Source organism: Neodiprion virginianus, chromosome 2 (assembly GCF_021901495.1).
Source record: "Neodiprion virginianus isolate iyNeoVirg1 chromosome 2, iyNeoVirg1.1, whole genome shotgun sequence".
Lineage (NCBI taxonomy): Eukaryota > Metazoa > Arthropoda > Insecta > Hymenoptera > Diprionidae > Neodiprion > Neodiprion virginianus.
In genome coordinates, this window is record NC_060878.1 from 41,030,404 (window position 1) to 41,047,642 (window position 17,239).

The following is a 17,239-nucleotide window of genomic DNA, read 5'->3' on the forward strand; positions in this document are numbered from 1 at the left end:
CGAGGAGTCTCTGCCTTTCTTGTCAGCGTATAATAGATATATACACGTGATGATGATAAAACTTGTTTGTATATACACATCGCGTGTTGCGCCGTGTGTACGTACGTACTCGGTATTGTATACATATGTACGTTGCTGATATATTATCTTGAACCGTCTTCCTTAATGGATGACGGCTAGACGCTTGTCATACGATGATACAAAGATAGCCACGATCACGCCAGATCTCGTCATACAATAGAGTACTCGTTAATTCAACAGCTCTCTCTTTGCCGGCTAATCGTTACTTCCGCCTTCGCGTTTAATATCCAACGATGATGCACCTACACGTACACTGATATGTATTTACAGGCCCTCGGCCTCCTCTCAATTTCCATGCGCCTTGAATTTACTTCTTCCGTCATTTCCTCATTGATTATATCAAGATTACACTTTGCCGTTATTTTCCTTCCTCCCCTTCTTCCTTCCTCGCTATACAAACCGCTCCTTCCTCCAATCAGCATCGTCTAACATGCACGTCTGATTACAGCGGTTTGCAAAGAGGGCTGTCATCCGGTCCACGGGCATTGTGACGTCAGCGGTGAGTGCAACTGCCGCCCGGGATGGCGGGGCGAGTATTGCGACCAGTGCACCCCGTACCCTGGCTGCAAGCACGGCTACTGCAACGGATCGAGTTGGCAGTGCATCTGCGACACGAACTGGGGTGGAATTCTCTGCGACCAGGACTTGAACTACTGCGGTACCCACGAGCCTTGCCAGAACGGCGGCACGTGCGAAAACACAGCTCCAGACCAGTACCGATGCACGTGTCCGGACGGGTTTTCGGGACCGACGTGCGAGAAGGTGGACAACCCGTGCGCCTCGAATCCTTGCCTGAACGCAGCGACGTGTCGAGAGTCGGGGGAGACGGCGCACTGCGAATGTATGCCAGGGTACACCGGACCCTACTGCGGTACCGACATCGACGAGTGCGCTTCCCAGCCGTGCCAGAACGGAGGGACCTGCGTTGACGGGAAGAACGAGTTCGTATGCAACTGCCCGTCGGCCTGGCAAGGGACGCTGTGCCAGTTCGACGTCGACGAATGCTCCCTGAAGGAGTCGCCCTGCAAGAACTCGGTGACCTGCGTCAACCTGGCCGGGGATTACAGGTGCCGATGTCAGAGCGGGTTCACGGGGAAGAACTGCACGCGGAACATTAACGACTGCGTGGGCCAGTGCCAGCACGGTGCTCTGTGCATCGACCTCGTCAACGACTATCACTGCTCGTGCACACCTGGGTACTCGGGGAAGGACTGCGAGGTCGACATCGACGACTGCGCCTCGCAGCCCTGCCAAAACGGCGGCGAGTGTCGCGACCTCGTCAACTCCTACGAGTGCGTATGCCCAGTTGGGTTCACCGGCTATCAGTGCGAGATCGATCGCGATCATTGCAGCCCAAACCCGTGCAGGAACTCCGCACCCTGCTTCAACACCCAGGCCGATTACTACTGCCACTGCCCGGAACGATGGCAGGGCAAAAACTGCTCCGAACCAGCATCTCACAATCCCGACTTCAGTTTCATCGACGACGATCTTGGATGCGGAAGCGAGGGGGCGCCCTGCGGCGGCCGCGGGAAATGCAGCGGAGGAAGGTGCACGTGTGATCCCGGATACACCGGGCTTCATTGTCACGAAAATATCAACGACTGCAGAGGGAATCCTTGCCTGAATGGCAGCACCTGCGTTGACCTTATCAATTCGTTTCAGTGCATATGCAGGGAGGGATGGACCGGTGATCTATGCGACCAAGGTGCGTTTTATTTTTGTCTTTTCTCCTCACATTTGGGTAGTGGTAAAATGCAATGTATCGTCGTGTTGCATCAGTGCGGGTGGAATTCCACCAATTGACGACTGAACATGGTGCGGTGGTATATTTGGCTGCTTCGGCGTCCGATCCATTGTTAATGAACCGTGATTCATGGACCGTGGTAACTGCATACCTGTAATAATTATCTTCGATTGACCGAGGTTTTCACATTTACAGATGTCGACGAGTGCGCAACCGCACCTTGTCGAAACAACGGTACCTGCATAGACGGTCTCGCCGACTTCACGTGCACGTGTCGCGGCGGCTGGAAGGGCAAGACGTGCGCGTTGCGGGGCGGTCACTGCGAGCCCGGGACCTGCAGACACGGCGGTACGTGTCAAGACCGGGGTGACGGATTCACCTGCCACTGTCCCCCGGGTTGGGAGGGTGCGGCCTGTCACATAGCGGCGCCAGCCTGCGCCAGCGACCCCTGCGAGAACGGGGCGACCTGCGTGAACACGGCGGACGGCGGGTACCGATGCGTCTGCAGAGAGGGTTTCGAGGGTCCGAACTGCAGGAGGGACATCGACAACTGTCAGCCCCTCCCGTGCCAGAACGGGGGTCGATGCGTCGACGGCGTGAATTGGTTCAGGTGCGAATGCGCCCCGGGTTTCACCGGCCCCGATTGTAGGATAAACGTCAACGAGTGCGCGAGCGACCCCTGCGTCGGCGGGGCGACGTGCATCGACGGTATCGCGAGCTACTCCTGCGTCTGTCCCCCCGGGAGAACCGGCGTCCAGTGCGAGGCGCGGACCCCCGGGGGACCGGGCTGCGTCGCCGCCAGTTGGGACGATTATTGTAACCTTTGCGAGTGCACGAACGGGAAGAATCAGTGCAGCAACGTCTGGTGCGGGCCTGGAAGCTGTCTGAACGGCACGTCGTGCCTGGCTCACGAAGTCTGTGTACCCTCGCCCGGCGAAAGTTGTCTGGCACCGCCGTGCCCGGCTTGGGGCGAGTGTCGCCCGGTCGAAAGCGGGCGAAGAGTCGGCCCCCCAGCCCTTCCGGCGCCCCCCTCCTGCTGGCCAGGCCAAGCGACCCCCGGTCCAACCTGCTCGAAACTGACCATCCTTCTGCGAAGAGACACTCTGGTGATCGGGACGTCGGTGGAGCTTCTCTGTCGCAGGCTGAGGCGACTGCTCGCCGACCCTCGACGACCCCAATCCGTCGTCCTTCTCTGCGACCTGAAACCTGGCGACAACGACACCGTCGAGGTGACGATATTCTCCGAGGCAGCATCGGCCGCGGCCAGGGACCTCGGCGAGGCCTTGAGCAGGCCAGTGAGCAGGCAGGTCGCCCTGGCTTCCGTCCTCGAAGTCAAGGTCGAAACAGCCACGCTCAGCGAGCCGAACACCGCGAACTCTGGGGGTGGTGGATACCTTGCTGTCCTGGGGGGCGCCCTGGCGACGATTCTCCTCCTCGCCGCTCTTGGGGGCGTCTGGTACATCCGTTCGATTCGACACAGGTCCGGAATCACGGCGACGACGAGCAGTGAGACTTCGCTTCACCGGCACCGGAGTGACCTTGATGAAAAATCGAACAATCTTCAGAACGAGGAGAATCTCAGGAGGTACGCGAACCCACTCAAGGACCAGGACTCCGTTGAGCCGCGCGTCTCCGTTGTAAGGCCCCTGTCGGGTGCCTCGCTCGGGGCCTTGGGCCCCACCGAGGAGAGTCTCGAGATGGTCTCGGAGGAGGGTCGACACCGATTGCCGCCCCTCTACAAACCCCCCAGCGCCGAGACGAGGAACAACACGGCGACCTTCAGCTACGAGGAAGGACTCCACAAGCCGTACACGAAACCGCGGCTTCAGGAACCCTCTTATCCTCTTCAGCAGCCCGGGACCAGCCAGGCGGGACCTCACCAAGTGCTGACGGTCCACGTTTAACGGTCCCTGAGGTCTGGTCCACCTCGGGTGGAGGTTTCGTAGGTACTTCTAAGATGTAACGCGGTTCTCGCGAGATGACGCCCGGCATCGTGCGTCTCTGTGGAACATTGTACGTTTGTCTTTTCGCTTAACCATCCTCCCCGCTCCCCTCCCCCTTCTCCACACACCGTATTTCTTTTTGAGTGGAAAATTTTACTCGAGAGATTCGACATAAATTATGCAAGTTTAGTGTGCTCAGAGAACGCGAGAGTTTGTTTAATACGTCGGCAAGTGTCAACCTAGTCCGCGATCAGTATCGGTGACAAATATTATGGGGAAATAAGCAACTAATTTCGGAGGTATAGGCTTAATAATGGTTATGGAGAGACAAGCTGTTTGACGCGTGGGTGTATTAAAGGTATAGTGCCGAAAGATACAGACTGCGGGGCTCGCGTCGTCGTGCCACGACTGTATATTTAATAACATTTACGTATTTACAAATATTCTACGATCGGTGGAGAGATCCCGTTTCATCGAAGGTCCGTAAATTGCCAGTATATACGTCACCTTCTTCTTTTTTTCCTAATCTTCTCCTCCGTTCAACGCTCACCGCCCACATAATTGAAATTTCTTTCCTACGCTGTTACGCATTCATACATTATGCATTTTACACACATACGAGAGTGAATCTTATATCCCTATGCGGTTCTTTCACCTCGGTTTACATGTGCATAGATGTGTCGACGAAAATTTTTAACCCTCCCCTCCGTCGTCCCATTTATTGCTGCAGTTAATTATTTCTCGATACAATTTTACGAACTTACAAATATGCAATAATCCAGATCTTCGAAGAGAATGAATTTATTTACAACGCCTTGTACGATAGAAAAATTGATTTACAAACTAGAAAAACGTGAAAAGGCATAAAATAATCAGTAAAGAAATAAGGGGATTTGGTTTGGCACGTAAATCGCTTCGATTCCTTCAGTTGGCAATATTGAATTTAATAACATTTACACACAGTATAATATTCGTAAAATTATCAGTAAATATTTCCTGGGAAAGTAACAGTAGTAATCATAACCATATGGCAATAGTAATAACACTTGTAATAACATTTACTATATAAAGTAATAATATATGTACTATTACAATATTACTAATATTAATATTATTATTATTATTATTTGTAACAGTAATTCAATTATAGTGGTAACAGTTATACGTTGTAGTAATGATAATAATGTTATCTACGACGATTGACGGTTGATAGTGATTAATATAACAGTAAATAGCAATAACAATTATAGTTATAACGTCTGATGAACGATTGTTATCGTTGTACATATGTATATAGCCCGTACTTATTAATTTCGCTAAGCCTGTATTCTCTATCTCCCCCTGTCTCCGTAATATAATATCTATCTCGACTAAATATCGTCTTTCCGAATAGTCGAATGTTTCTTTTTTTTTTTATTTTAATTTTATACAGGAATATCTGACAGCTCCAGGTTGTGACACACGCCGAAATTACATACAATTATACACAAATATATAAAACACGTATATACATACATATATCTTTATAAATATATACATAAATGATTTTAAAAAAAAGACATATATATATAAATACTTGTTACATAAATTTATCTAATAAACGCAGGCTTACGTTCCTTCAGAAGATATTGTGATACTCATAGGGAAAACAATCACTTGTTACGACTTTGCGATTACTTAAAATAGATCGTGATTTATATGGATATTATAATATAGTATGTATAAGGGTTTCACACGTCACGTATATACACTAGTATGCGATGTATCAAATACCTTAAGTGCAATTCAATTAGACAGTGAATCTCCCAGCGAGCGTCCCAGTGAATGCCCCAGTGAATCTCATGAAGACGCTACATATTAATATGTGGTAGAGAAGGTTTTATTTTTTTTAATTTCATTAAAATGATACAATGATTGTAATTTTTGATAAAACTTGATTAGTATACGTCCGTGCATATGCGTATAGTATAGATTTTAAACTTCAATATATACATCCAGTATGTATATATTATACATACGGTAGTTGTTAAGAATAAGCTTATACGCAAGAACAAATTTTATATTAGAATTTTTTTATTTCATAAAGAAAACTATATTATTATTATTATTATTATTATTATTATTATTATTATTATTATTATTATTATACGAATAGATAGATCGATATTATATTGTATTATTATTTTTATTTTATTGTAAGGATATTATTATTTTGCGATCAATGGCAATAATTCTTTCCGTATACCGAATGGTCACAGATTCATGATCAAGAAATGTAATACCGGAATTATTCATGTCATCTATTAAACGAAAAATGCCCGTGCAACAAATATATATTAATAACGAACCAATTATATGAGTGGAGCTGAAAGAACTAATGCCTTTGGTCAAGATTAATAGATAGACAAAAGAAAAAGCCCAAGCGTCGATTAAAACATCGAGTGTGATTCGAATTCCAAGTTTTAAGTTTCGAACTTTGAGTGAATGAGTGCGTGTAAATAGGCTCCTTCTACCCCACTATAATAAAAATGAAGAAAAATTTTCAATAAAAAGTACAATCGTGAAATACCCGTTAGTTTATTTACAAAATTACATTCATTCCCATCTCTCGCTATGCGTTGTATTTTTCTGGCTGTTAATTAAGATAATTTTTAATGATAGATCTGACAGGGCGTAAGGAATTTTAAGGACTTTTGTACGCGGAAGCATGTAAGGTGGAGTACACTCTTGGTGTGTCAGCTTTGCAACCGTACAAGCTGCTGATTCAAGGGACTCTTTAAAATAACAATACAATTAGACAAGTACCCGCCTGATACTTGACGAATACTTGACATGTGAGTCACTTGGAATAAACGTTAGGGCAGATTTCCAACCAAATGTCAATCTCTCGGTCATCAATTAACGCAACCGTGAGCTTTATCAAGTAGTCGTGGAACCGAGCGTGTTTAATCCGTCGGAGAATCGACTGAATTATAAAAAGTGCACTTACGCTGACAGAGAAAAATCAACGCTGTGACAAGTTATTGTTGATTTCTTTCCAGTATTTCGGATGGACACGAAAGAAAATTTGGAAGAAAGCTTCGCGAGTAACTTCAGTCTGCACCTGTTCAATCCACATTGACAGTTCCAAGTTTTTTTGTCACAATTAACCTGTAAATTTCAAAATTTTTATTCAGTACCCAATGTGAAGAGATGCCATGGAAGAACCTCAGCAGGTACGCTGATGGATGAGCATTTTCATTTTCGTCGATTCACGGTGAAAGAAATCTTGTAACCTTGGTTTACTCTTGGACTTTTGAATTATTCCCACGCTACTACAAGCATATTAGAATACTAGAGTTTGACTCCGATACTATTTTCCGATACTAGATTTTGAAATAGTATTTGACACGAGAAATTTTCTGCACTAGCTAACAGCTAATATCCTATTCGGTACTAGAATAAACCAATAATTTTCTTCATGGGAGAAAATTTTTGAAATTTTCAGCAGGTGCCCGGTGCATTGGAAGACCTGATGCGGTATGATCAATGCGAATGGCAAGTATGGGGAGAGGAAGAAGAAGAAGAAGAAGAACATGTAGAAGAGTACGAATTTGAATACGAAGATGAGGATGCAGAGGTGGCTAAGGATATCGAGGACACGTCCCCGCAGGATAGTGTTTCCGATTTTGGTACCGACCAAGTTGAGAAGAGGAAACAATCATTTCTTAGGAGGAAGAGAGAGAAGAAAATGGACGCGTTTATGAAACTCTTGGCTGCATGTTTTTTCAATTCAACTATTATTCATAAGGTGAACAAGTATGATAAGACTATAATATAACTTCTCCTAATGTTCAGGGTTCGAAGAAAAGTCAACAGACGAGCTCGGTCGAGACGATTATCACCCAGGAAGATGAAATTCAGAATGCGAGTTTACACTCCAATTCCTCCTCGAGATCATCCTCCAGTCTGATGAGCAGCGGCATAAGCGACTCTGAAATCAAGCTACTGAGACTTTTCAACGTCTTTCCAATTCCCGATGATCCTGGTAACGTTCAAGCATTTTGGATCCTCTATGATCCCGTTCCGACCTACACGAATGACGGTATTCAAAGGTTCGCCGACATGATGAAGTCATTGAATCTGAGACCCATCGCGTGTATGTATGATCTACTTAGGTCTGAGGTAGTGAATCTCCGATATTACGGACTGGATCCGAGAGCTGTAAAAGCCATCTGCCAGTCAGTGTACAATAACACATCCGTTCAATCTTTACACCTGAAGGTAACCCTCAAAACTATGTTGAGCTATTATATAATCTCTGCAATTTTCCATGTTTTATTAATGTTGTCATTTCTGTTAAATGTTTATATACGGCAAGTTCCGACCACATGCACATAATGGGAAAAAGTTGGCACGCTGTTTCAGGACAATTGGTTGACGCGAGAAGCTTGCGGTCACTTGAACAACCTGTTACTCGAAACGGAGATACTAACTCACGTGAACTTGAGTGGCTGTAGAATTGGATGCGAAGGCATAAAGTGCATGTTACCGGGCCTAACGGAGAACTGGTCACTCTTGGAACTGGACTTAAGTAACTGCCAATTGAAAGATGAGGGTTTCAATTTGTTGGCACCAGTCATTGAGATCAACCAGCTTCTGCATACGCTGAATCTGTCGGACAACCAGCTGGGAACGGAATGCGCACAAACATTGCAAGCAATGCTGGCTCACAATACTCATCTTTTGCACTTGGATCTCTCGTGGAATGGTCTCTTCACAAAGGAAGTGTCAAACGGACTCTTCAAAGGACTTGTCGAGAACCAGACGCTCCTTTCTCTTAATCTATCCTGGAATGCGCTCGGCAAAGAAGCCGTGGCATCTCTGGGTATCTTTTTGCAACAGAATCAGACTTTGGTATCTTTGGATATGAGTGGTAAGACACGTACATTTCTTCTCGAAAATTATAAATCAGTATTTAGAAAATCAGTCAAAAATAATTCTCTTCAAATTGCACTCGAGGCGCACAGCTTTTTACAATTAACGTAGTGAAAGCTGTGTTTCTTCAGAAAATCATATGTTCTGTCTGCAACTTGATTCTCGTTTTCTGTCAATGTTCCGCAGGAAATCGATTTGACGAGCAGGCCGGAGTTACGGTTGCAAAATCACTGGCGAAAAATGTTGGCCTTCAAGAGGTTTACTTAGGGGATAATCCCCTGAAATCAGCCGGAGGATTAGCTCTCATTCACGCTCTAATTCCGGAGCAATCTCCAAAGACTCAGCTACGCCACGTTGACTTGGAGAACATCTGGGTCAACAAAACCGTTTTGCCAGACTTGGAGAACATTCGAACCAATCGGTCCTGGCTTCGGATAAAATTGGGTGGAATATTTAGTAATCACAAGCTTGTCGGGCCCGACGAGAAGAAAATCTTCTTCAAACGTGCAATATTCGAGGGAATGAAACCGAAGAAGAAGAAACAGCGGAAGGATTTTGGACACTTTATTTTATCGCTGGAAGACAAACTTAACAGCAGAGGTAGAGTGACTTTGGTGACACTTATACAGTCGCATGGAGTTTATTGCACTTTGCAGTTCGAAATATACGCCGGATTATGCTATTCTAAAATTACATTTACAGACAATTTCAAAGAATTGGTCAAAGCCTTTAAAATAAAATTATCCGAAACCCTAATCCATGCGCTCATGACTGCGTTTCCTGGAACAAACAGAAAAGTAGATCAGGCAGCGATGAAGGCCCTTTACCTTCAGCAGTATCCCGATACAACCGCGCCTCCACCCTCGGTGCCTAAAAAAAAGAAGGGGAAGCAGGCAAAGCTAGATAGAAAAAAACGGGAAGAACAAGTCGACGACGTACCTCAGGAGAGTAAAAGTACATCTAAAAAGGCTAAGGTAAAGTCGGCAAAGACGGTGAAATTACTCGTCTCGAATTCTGGCACGGAAGGAGAGACCGATGAGTTTGAAGATGAAGAAGAATACGGAGACAGATAGGTATGGTGGTCTAATATCTGCATTAATTCGTAGAAAAATGAAAAATAACCAACAATATTTGATTATAGCCAATATCTAAGTCTCGGCACTAATTGACAATTGAAAAATCGAGACTGTTTATTTGTTGTGGTAAAACTAGACGTTGGAATCATGGTGCAGGGAGATCATATCCTTGGTATTTCGTGGAATATTTTTTCTGTCGCAAACTTTATGTTAGAATATCAGAGACCAGGGATTTGAATAAATTTCAGGTGGTGTCTAAGATGATCTCATTGTCATGTTGCCCATCGATAAGTTAATATTGGCGATTTACTCGGTAGAACAAGTTTTGATCCCAAAATCAATCCGCGGCCGTTTTCTGCTTTATATCTAGATTATAGCAACTGTAAAAGTGAATAGAAGCAAATACTGCAATTTTACTTTTATCAACTTTTATCAACTTTTGAATGCGGTGTTCTGGCTATTATAGGGAAACGAAAATTCGTCGTTGTAATATCAATTCCATTCAAGTAAAGTGAACGCACGTGTGTATATATGATAACGAGAAAGAATCTTTGCAGTAAAAAATTGTAAGTATTATTATTTAAATCGAATTAATACATGGAACAATTGGAATAGTGTAAGCATAATACAAAAGCTAGCAGTGTTATGCCTAGTCAGTCCATACTAAGACTAAGCCTATAAACGTAAAAATCGATCTTGCGTATATTGCGTACCTCTAATTTATACAGTTTTGTGGAGAGCTTGTAAAAAACGTACTTACAGATAATTATAACAGTGATGTTCAAACGAACAGCCTTCCAAAATTGATTGCAATCGTAAAGTAATAAAAGGTCGAGCATGACATGGCTGTATGTTTGGTAACAAAAAAAATATTATAAACATATCATCCATTTTCGATAGATATACTTATTAAGCCATATCAGAGATCAATTAATGTATCGTAATAATATTACAAATTACAAACGGAAAAATTTTGCAATTCCGTTATATTTTTCTTGTTCTCTTTGACTAATTGTTTCAGCCGGTGAATTTTTCATCAGAATATATGAAAAAATTTGCTCACAATAAATACAGATATCTAAATGCTATGACCATAATGTGGTATTAATCAAGGTAGAATATCCGAGCTGCAATGTCATCGATTATCCAGTTTATTCCTTCAAGCAAATTTTCGGCCGTGACAGCTGAGCATTTGTAGATTTGCCAATGATGGGATTTTATAGACGACAAGTCGAGCACTTCGGCAATTTCAGGAGCTGAAAGAGCTCCCGGAAGATCCTGTTTGTTGGCGAATATCAGCAGACTGGCACCTTCCAGTCTCTCTTCTTGTAGAAGTTTCACCAGCTCAGCCTTGCAGTCTTCTAAGCGTCTCTTATCGGCGCTGTCGACAACCCATATCAAACCATCCGTGCATTCAAAATAATTACGCCAATAAGAACGGAGGGATTTTTGCCCTCCGACGTCCCATATATTCAGTTTGTAGCCTCGGTGCTCCAGTGTTTTGATATTGAATCCAAGTGTGGGAGAAATTGTGTCTATTGGTTCTCCGATTATTCTTTTCAGTATCGTAGTTTTCCCTGCATTGTCCAATCCCCTAGAAAACGGATATTCAGTATCAGACGTTGCAATAAATGTCGATGTCCTGAATATTGAGTTTTATGCAAACTTCTCGAGTCGTCTTATTATTTCCTAATACGGAAATTTGGAATCGAGTACATGAGCATATAACCTCAAAAACGATCTACGTCGGACAACTTTAAAATACCTACAGCATCAATATTCTAACTTCCTTTTCCTTCTGCTTTAACTTTTTGAGAACTGTTAACAGCCCCATGTTACCGATATTACTTTTGCGAGATAAAGCTGTGATTTAATGTGGTAATTTCAAACGTCAGCTGACACTGACAATTCAAATTTCGGCACGCGGTTGACGTTTGCTTTGCAGACAATGAGAGCACCGAGGGTCACGTTTTTCGCTTTCTTCGATTACTAGCGCCCTTCGAGACGAACTGGGTTTTCGGAACTAAATTCCAGTTGTAGGCGCATGTCGGCAACCGCTTTGCCTCCAGCTTCCCATTACAAAAAACAATCGATAATGTAGAGAACATTTACTTTCGCGAAATGGCCATTGATGACTGAGAACACACTACACGCTCGGCCTTTTCTCAGTTTACAATTCTTGAACTTAGCCATCGTTTCAAAGCTAGTAGGGCATTGGATTGACGAAATCCGGTACTAGATTATTTTTTTGGCCTGTTGGGGACGCTAAGTGGGTGAAGTGCTAGTCAGTAATCTCACCAATTTCATAGTGTTTACTAGTGAAAGAGGACATTATTGAGTGTAACACTAGACTTTTATCTACGTCTAAAGCGCTAAATATAAAACGATAATTAATAATTTAATGTCAGAATGTCAGGTGACTGTGCCGCATTGCCAAATATTCACTTAGTGGCTATTCTTCAAACTGTCGGTAACTTACCATTCAATTTCTCTGAAACGCGGAGTTTCATAAGGCTGATGAAAACTCCAACACTTCAGTAAAATATTGCGGTGACTCACAGTCCGTGAACTGAAGAAGTCAGTATCCAGTCTTATTACCCTTTTACGTAAGCCTTTTCATAATTTTTGAGTCAGCAATCGAATAGTTCTCCCCCAATAATTTTTTTTTATCAATGTCGTTTACACTTAAATCTTTCGTCCCTTATGATTGACTATAACTGAAAACGAACGCTCACGGTAGTTACAGATGCTGAGGATGATTAATGAGTTTGATTAATAATCAGATCAGTGACAAGCATCGAAATTCGCCTTTGGACTGGAGCATTTTAAACGGGTTGTCTGATGACCACCATAAGACGATGTCCGATCGGATCGTTTCCTTTCGCAACATGACAACGTGATTTACTGAAATCAAGTCTGAAGGATTGTAAGAAGACTCGCACAGCTGCTGAAGTTGATTGAAAACTGCCCCCACTATCAGGAGAATATCTGAGCACAGGAGGTGGCACTAAAATAGGAATTGATTGGTTTATTCGCTCGCGTTATCGATGCTGTGTGTCTGCACGCGTGCCTGTTTACCTGAAAGAAAAATGCTTCGTCTGATCCTGGACCCATTTGAAATAACGCAAATCAATTATTGTTAGCCCAGAATTTCTTCTAATGTTAAAAGAATATACACGAACATTTCGTGGTTCAAAACAAGAAGCTGATGGCGATATCAAGTGTCTATTACTCTACTGGACTCTGTGGAATTATCTTGTATAGCGCGTTCACGCCGTTGACTGAAGATCTATAAAGACTGTTGGCCTAGTGGGACTTTCCGTTGTTCCGTAACCGAAAATGTACGAGAGAAATTCACACTGAACTTTATGTTTCAAGCAGCGCTCTCTGCGTCGCGCAACTCAAGTCGGTAAGCGATCGGTACGTAAAGACGACAAGCACTAATGTTACCATCACTCGACGTGTGTACCCAGATGGATAATGCAGTGTTATACCTATTATTATCCCCCCAAAAAGCACCATTGCTGCAAAATCCTTTCACCAAGTACGTAAATGTGGTCATTACCCATAAAATACCTTCTCTGATGAAAAATGTATGCCATATTATTATAATCGGCTTATACAAAAATATTTCACAGAAACATAGGATACATAAATATTCTCATCCATCACGGTCGGACCTAGTTTCGTTCTCCAGAGAAGCGGATTCTATAAAATAAGGTACCGCGTCGATACGAAAGCCGTCTACGTCAAGATCAAGCCAGAATGTGAGAACCTCCTAGAAATTGATCATATTTCAGGTGAATTTTTGCGGTCTCTTACAGTTAAATGTCCATAAAAAAAAGCACCAAGTACCCGGTTCTATGAAGATCAAGTGAGTCCACGGATGCGCGTGCGCGGAGTATAGAAAAGACCACTTTTAAGTCCCAGGAGTTGAAAAGAAACTCAGAAAACGCAGCAGAAAGTGCGGCGGAACAACAGCAAAGAAATGACGGGGGAAAGAACACCAGCTGCAAAATGGCGAAAACTCGAATACTGGTTTTTCGGCTGTGACTTTTGATCCGCTGCTCGCAGCGTATCGGGACTGCGCTTAATCGATTCCTCTCGCAAAATTACGTAGGAATAGTGCAAGAAAGAATTTATTCGAGGACTTTTCGAAATCGCGAAAATTTTCGCCAAAAATGCAAAGGGGTTAGCCTTACTTTTTTCTTCATTTTTGGAGCCAAAAATTTGTGGTCTCAGATTCGGCTTGTATGACTATTTCCGGACTGATTGGACCCCCAGGAACTCAGAAAACGCAGCGAAAAGAGCGTGGGATCAACAGGGAAGAAGTTACGAAGGAAAAAGCACTTGCTGAAAAATGTCGAAAACACAGCTTCTGGTTTTTCGGCTGTAACTTTTGATCCGCTGCTCGCAGCGTATCGGGACTGCGCTTAATCGATTCCTCTCGCAAAATTACGTCGGAATAGTGCAAGAAAGAATTTATTCCAGCACTTTTCAAAATCGCGAAAATTTTCGCCAAAAATACAAAGGGGTTAGCCTTACTTTTTTCTTCATTTTTGGAGATAAAAATTTGTGGTCTCAGATTCGACTTGTATGACTATTTCCTGACTAATTGGAACCCCAGGAACTCAGAAAACGCAGCGAAAGGAGCGTGGAATCAACGGTGAAGAAGTTACAAAGGAAAAAGCACTTGCTGAAAAATGTCGAAAACAGTAGTTCTGGTTTTTAGGCTCTAACTTTTGATCCGTTGCTCGCAGCGTATTGAGACTGTGCTTAATCGATTTCTCTGGCAAAATTACGTCGGAATAGTGCAAGAAAGAATTTATTCCAAGACTTTTCGAAATCGCGAAAATTTTCGCCGAAAATGCAAAGGGGTTAGCCTTACTTTTTTCTTCATTTTTGGAGCCAAAAATTTGTGGTCTCAGATTCGACTTGTATGACTATTTCCTGACTAATTGGAACCCCAGGAACTCAGAAAACGCAGCGAAAAGAGCGTGGGATCAACAGGGAAGAAGTTACGAAGGAAAAAGCACTTGCTGAAAAATGTCGAAAACACAGCTTCTGGTTTTTCGGCTGTAACTTTTGATCCGCTGCTCGCAGCGTATCGGGACTGCGCTTAATCGATTCCTCTCGCAAAATTACGTCGGAATAGTGCAAGAAAGAATTTATTCCAGCACTTTTCAAAATCGCGAAAATTTTCGCCAAAAATACAAAGGGGTTAGCCTTACTTTTTTCTTCATTTTTGGAGATAAAAATTTGTGGTCTCAGATTCGACTTGTATGACTATTTCCTGACTAATTGGAACCCCAGGAACTCAGAAAACGCAGCGAAAAGAGCGTGGGATCAACAGGGAAGAAGTTACGAAGGAAAAAGCACTTGCTGAAAAATGTCGAAAACACAGCTTCTGGTTTTTCGGCTGTAACTTTTGATCCGCTGCTCGCAGCGTATCGGGACTGCGCTTAATCGATTCCTCTCGCAAAATTACGTCGGAATAGTGCAAGAAAGAATTTATTCGAGGACTTTTCGAAATCGCGAAAATTTTCGCCAAAAATGCAAAGGGGTTAGCCTTACTTTTTTCTTCATTTTTGGAGCCAAAAATTTGTGGTCTCAGATTCGGCTTCTATGACTATTTCCGGACTGATTGGACCCCCAGGAACTCAGAAAACGCAGCGAAAGGAGCGTGGAATCAACGGTGAAGAAGTTACAAAGGAAAAAGCACTTGCTGAAAAATGTCGAAAACAGTAGTTCTGGTTTTTAGGCTCTAACTTTTGATCCGTTGCTCGCAGCGTATTGAGACTGTGCTTAATCGATTTCTCTGGCAAAATTACGTCGGAATAGTGCAAGAAAGAATTTATTCCAAGACTTTTCGAAATCGCGAAAATTTTCGCCGAAAATGCAAAGGGGTTAGCCTTACTTTTTTCTTCATTTTTGGAGCCAAAAATTTGTGGTCTCAGATTCGACTTGTATGACTATTTCCTGACTAATTGGAACCCCAGGAACTCAGAAAACGCAGCGAAAAGAGCGTGGGATCAACAGGGAAGAAGTTACGAAGGAAAAAGCACTTGCTGAAAAATGTCGAAAACACAGCTTCTGGTTTTTCGGCTGTAACTTTTGATCCGCTGCTCGCAGCGTATCGGGACTGCGCTTAATCGATTCCTCTCGCAAAATTACGTCGGAATAGTGCAAGAAAGAATTTATTCCAGCACTTTTCAAAATCGCGAAAATTTTCGCCAAAAATACAAAGGGGTTAGCCTTACTTTTTTCTTCATTTTTGGAGATAAAAATTTGTGGTCTCAGATTCGACTTGTATGACTATTTCCTGACTAATTGGAACCCCAGGAACTCAGAAAACGCAGCGAAAAGAGCGTGGGATCAACAGGGAAGAAGTTACGAAGGAAAAAGCACTTGCTGAAAAATGTCGAAAACACAGCTTCTGGTTTTTCGGCTGTAACTTTTGATCCGCTGCTCGCAGCGTATCGGGACTGCGCTTAATCGATTCCTCTCGCAAAATTACGTCGGAATAGTGCAAGAAAGAATTTATTCGAGGACTTTTCGAAATCGCGAAAATTTTCGCCAAAAATGCAAAGGGGTTAGCCTTACTTTTTTCTTCATTTTTGGAGCCAAAAATTTGTGGTCTCAGATTCGGCTTCTATGACTATTTCCGGACTGATTGGACCCCCAGGAACTCAGAAAACGCAGCGAAAGGAGCGTGGAATCAACGGTGAAGAAGTTACAAAGGAAAAAGCACTTGCTGAAAAATGTCGAAAACAGTAGTTCTGGTTTTTAGGCTCTAACTTTTGATCCGTTGCTCGCAGCGTATTGAGACTGTGCTTAATCGATTTCTCTGGCAAAATTACGTCGGAATAGTGCAAGAAAGAATTTATTCCAAGACTTTTCGAAATCGCGAAAATTTTCGCCGAAAATGCAAAGGGGTTAGCCTTACTTTTTTCTTCATTTTTGGAGCCAAAAATTTGTGGTCTCAGATTCGACTTGTATGACTATTTCCTGACTAATTGGAACCCCAGGAACTCAGAAAACGCAGCGAAAAGAGCGTGGGATCAACAGGGAAGAAGTTACGAAGGAAAAAGCACTTGCTGAAAAATGTCGAAAACACAGCTTCTGGTTTTTCGGCTGTAACTTTTGATCCGCTGCTCGCAGCGTATCGGGACTGCGCTTAATCGATTCCTCTCGCAAAATTACGTCGGAATAGTGCAAGAAAGAATTTATTCCAGCACTTTTCAAAATCGCGAAAATTTTCGCCAAAAATACAAATAGCCTTACTTTTTTCTTCATTTTTGGAGCCAAAAATTTGTGGTCTCAGATTCGGCTTGTATGACTATTTCCTGACTAATTGGAACCCCAGGAACTCAGAAAACGCAGCGAAAAGAGCGTGGGATCAACAGGGAAGAAGTTACGAAGGAAAAAGCACTTGCTGAAAAATGTCGAAAACACAGCTTCTGGTTTTTCGGCTG

General features: G+C 43.3%; 3 protein-coding genes across 4 annotated transcripts in view; 2 read left to right on the top strand and 1 right to left on the bottom strand.

Moving 5' to 3' along the window:
* LOC124297441 (protein jagged-1) overlaps positions 1 to 6,337 on the top strand; it is a 65,288-nt gene extending 58,951 nt beyond the window's left edge. For both annotated transcript variants that reach the window (XM_046748481.1, XM_046748483.1), the window contains 2 exons: positions 530 to 1,789; positions 2,024 to 6,337. In XM_046748481.1, coding sequence (XP_046604437.1) covers positions 530 to 1,789; positions 2,024 to 3,732 — 2,969 coding nt within the window. In that variant the 3' untranslated portion in view covers positions 3,733 to 6,337. The remainder of the gene's footprint in view (positions 1 to 529; positions 1,790 to 2,023) is intronic.
* Positions 6,338 to 6,968: 631 nt separating this feature from the next.
* LOC124297832 (uncharacterized) lies at positions 6,969 to 9,761 on the top strand. Its single transcript, XM_046749152.1, has 6 exons — positions 6,969 to 6,986; positions 7,259 to 7,453; positions 7,609 to 8,034; positions 8,179 to 8,686; positions 8,875 to 9,288; positions 9,391 to 9,761. The coding sequence occupies exons 1-6, from the start codon at positions 6,969 to 6,971 to the stop codon at positions 9,759 to 9,761; spliced, it is 1,932 nt and encodes a 643-aa protein (XP_046605108.1).
* Positions 9,762 to 10,299: 538 nt separating this feature from the next.
* Positions 10,300 to 11,727, bottom strand: LOC124297994 (ADP-ribosylation factor-like protein 2). The gene is made up of 2 exons (XM_046749494.1): positions 11,534 to 11,727; positions 10,300 to 11,358 (listed from the first exon to the last, which is right to left on the bottom strand). Exons 1-2 carry the CDS (start codon positions 11,596 to 11,598, stop codon positions 10,869 to 10,871), a joined length of 555 nt encoding a protein of 184 aa, XP_046605450.1. The 5' UTR covers positions 11,599 to 11,727; the 3' UTR covers positions 10,300 to 10,868.
* Positions 11,728 to 17,239: the final 5,512 nt, after the last annotated feature.

What these genes read in the sequence shown, in the direction of transcription:
- LOC124297832 (XM_046749152.1), top strand. An exon ending in TTCAATCTTTACACCTGAAG is followed by an intron (nt 8,035 to 8,178) that starts GTAACCCTCAAA and finishes ACGCTGTTTCAG; the next exon opens with GACAATTGGTTGACGCGAGA. An exon ending in AGACAAACTTAACAGCAGAG is followed by an intron (nt 9,289 to 9,390) that starts GTAGAGTGACTT and finishes TTACATTTACAG; the next exon opens with ACAATTTCAAAGAATTGGTC.
- LOC124297994 (XM_046749494.1), bottom strand. Translation starts at nt 11,598, where the DNA reads ATGGGGCTGTTAACAGTTCTCAAAAAGTTAAAGCAGAAGGAAAAGGAA. An exon ending in GAAGTTAGAATATTGATGCT is followed by an intron (nt 11,359 to 11,533) that starts GTAGGTATTTTA and finishes TCCGTTTTCTAG; the next exon opens with GGGATTGGACAATGCAGGGA.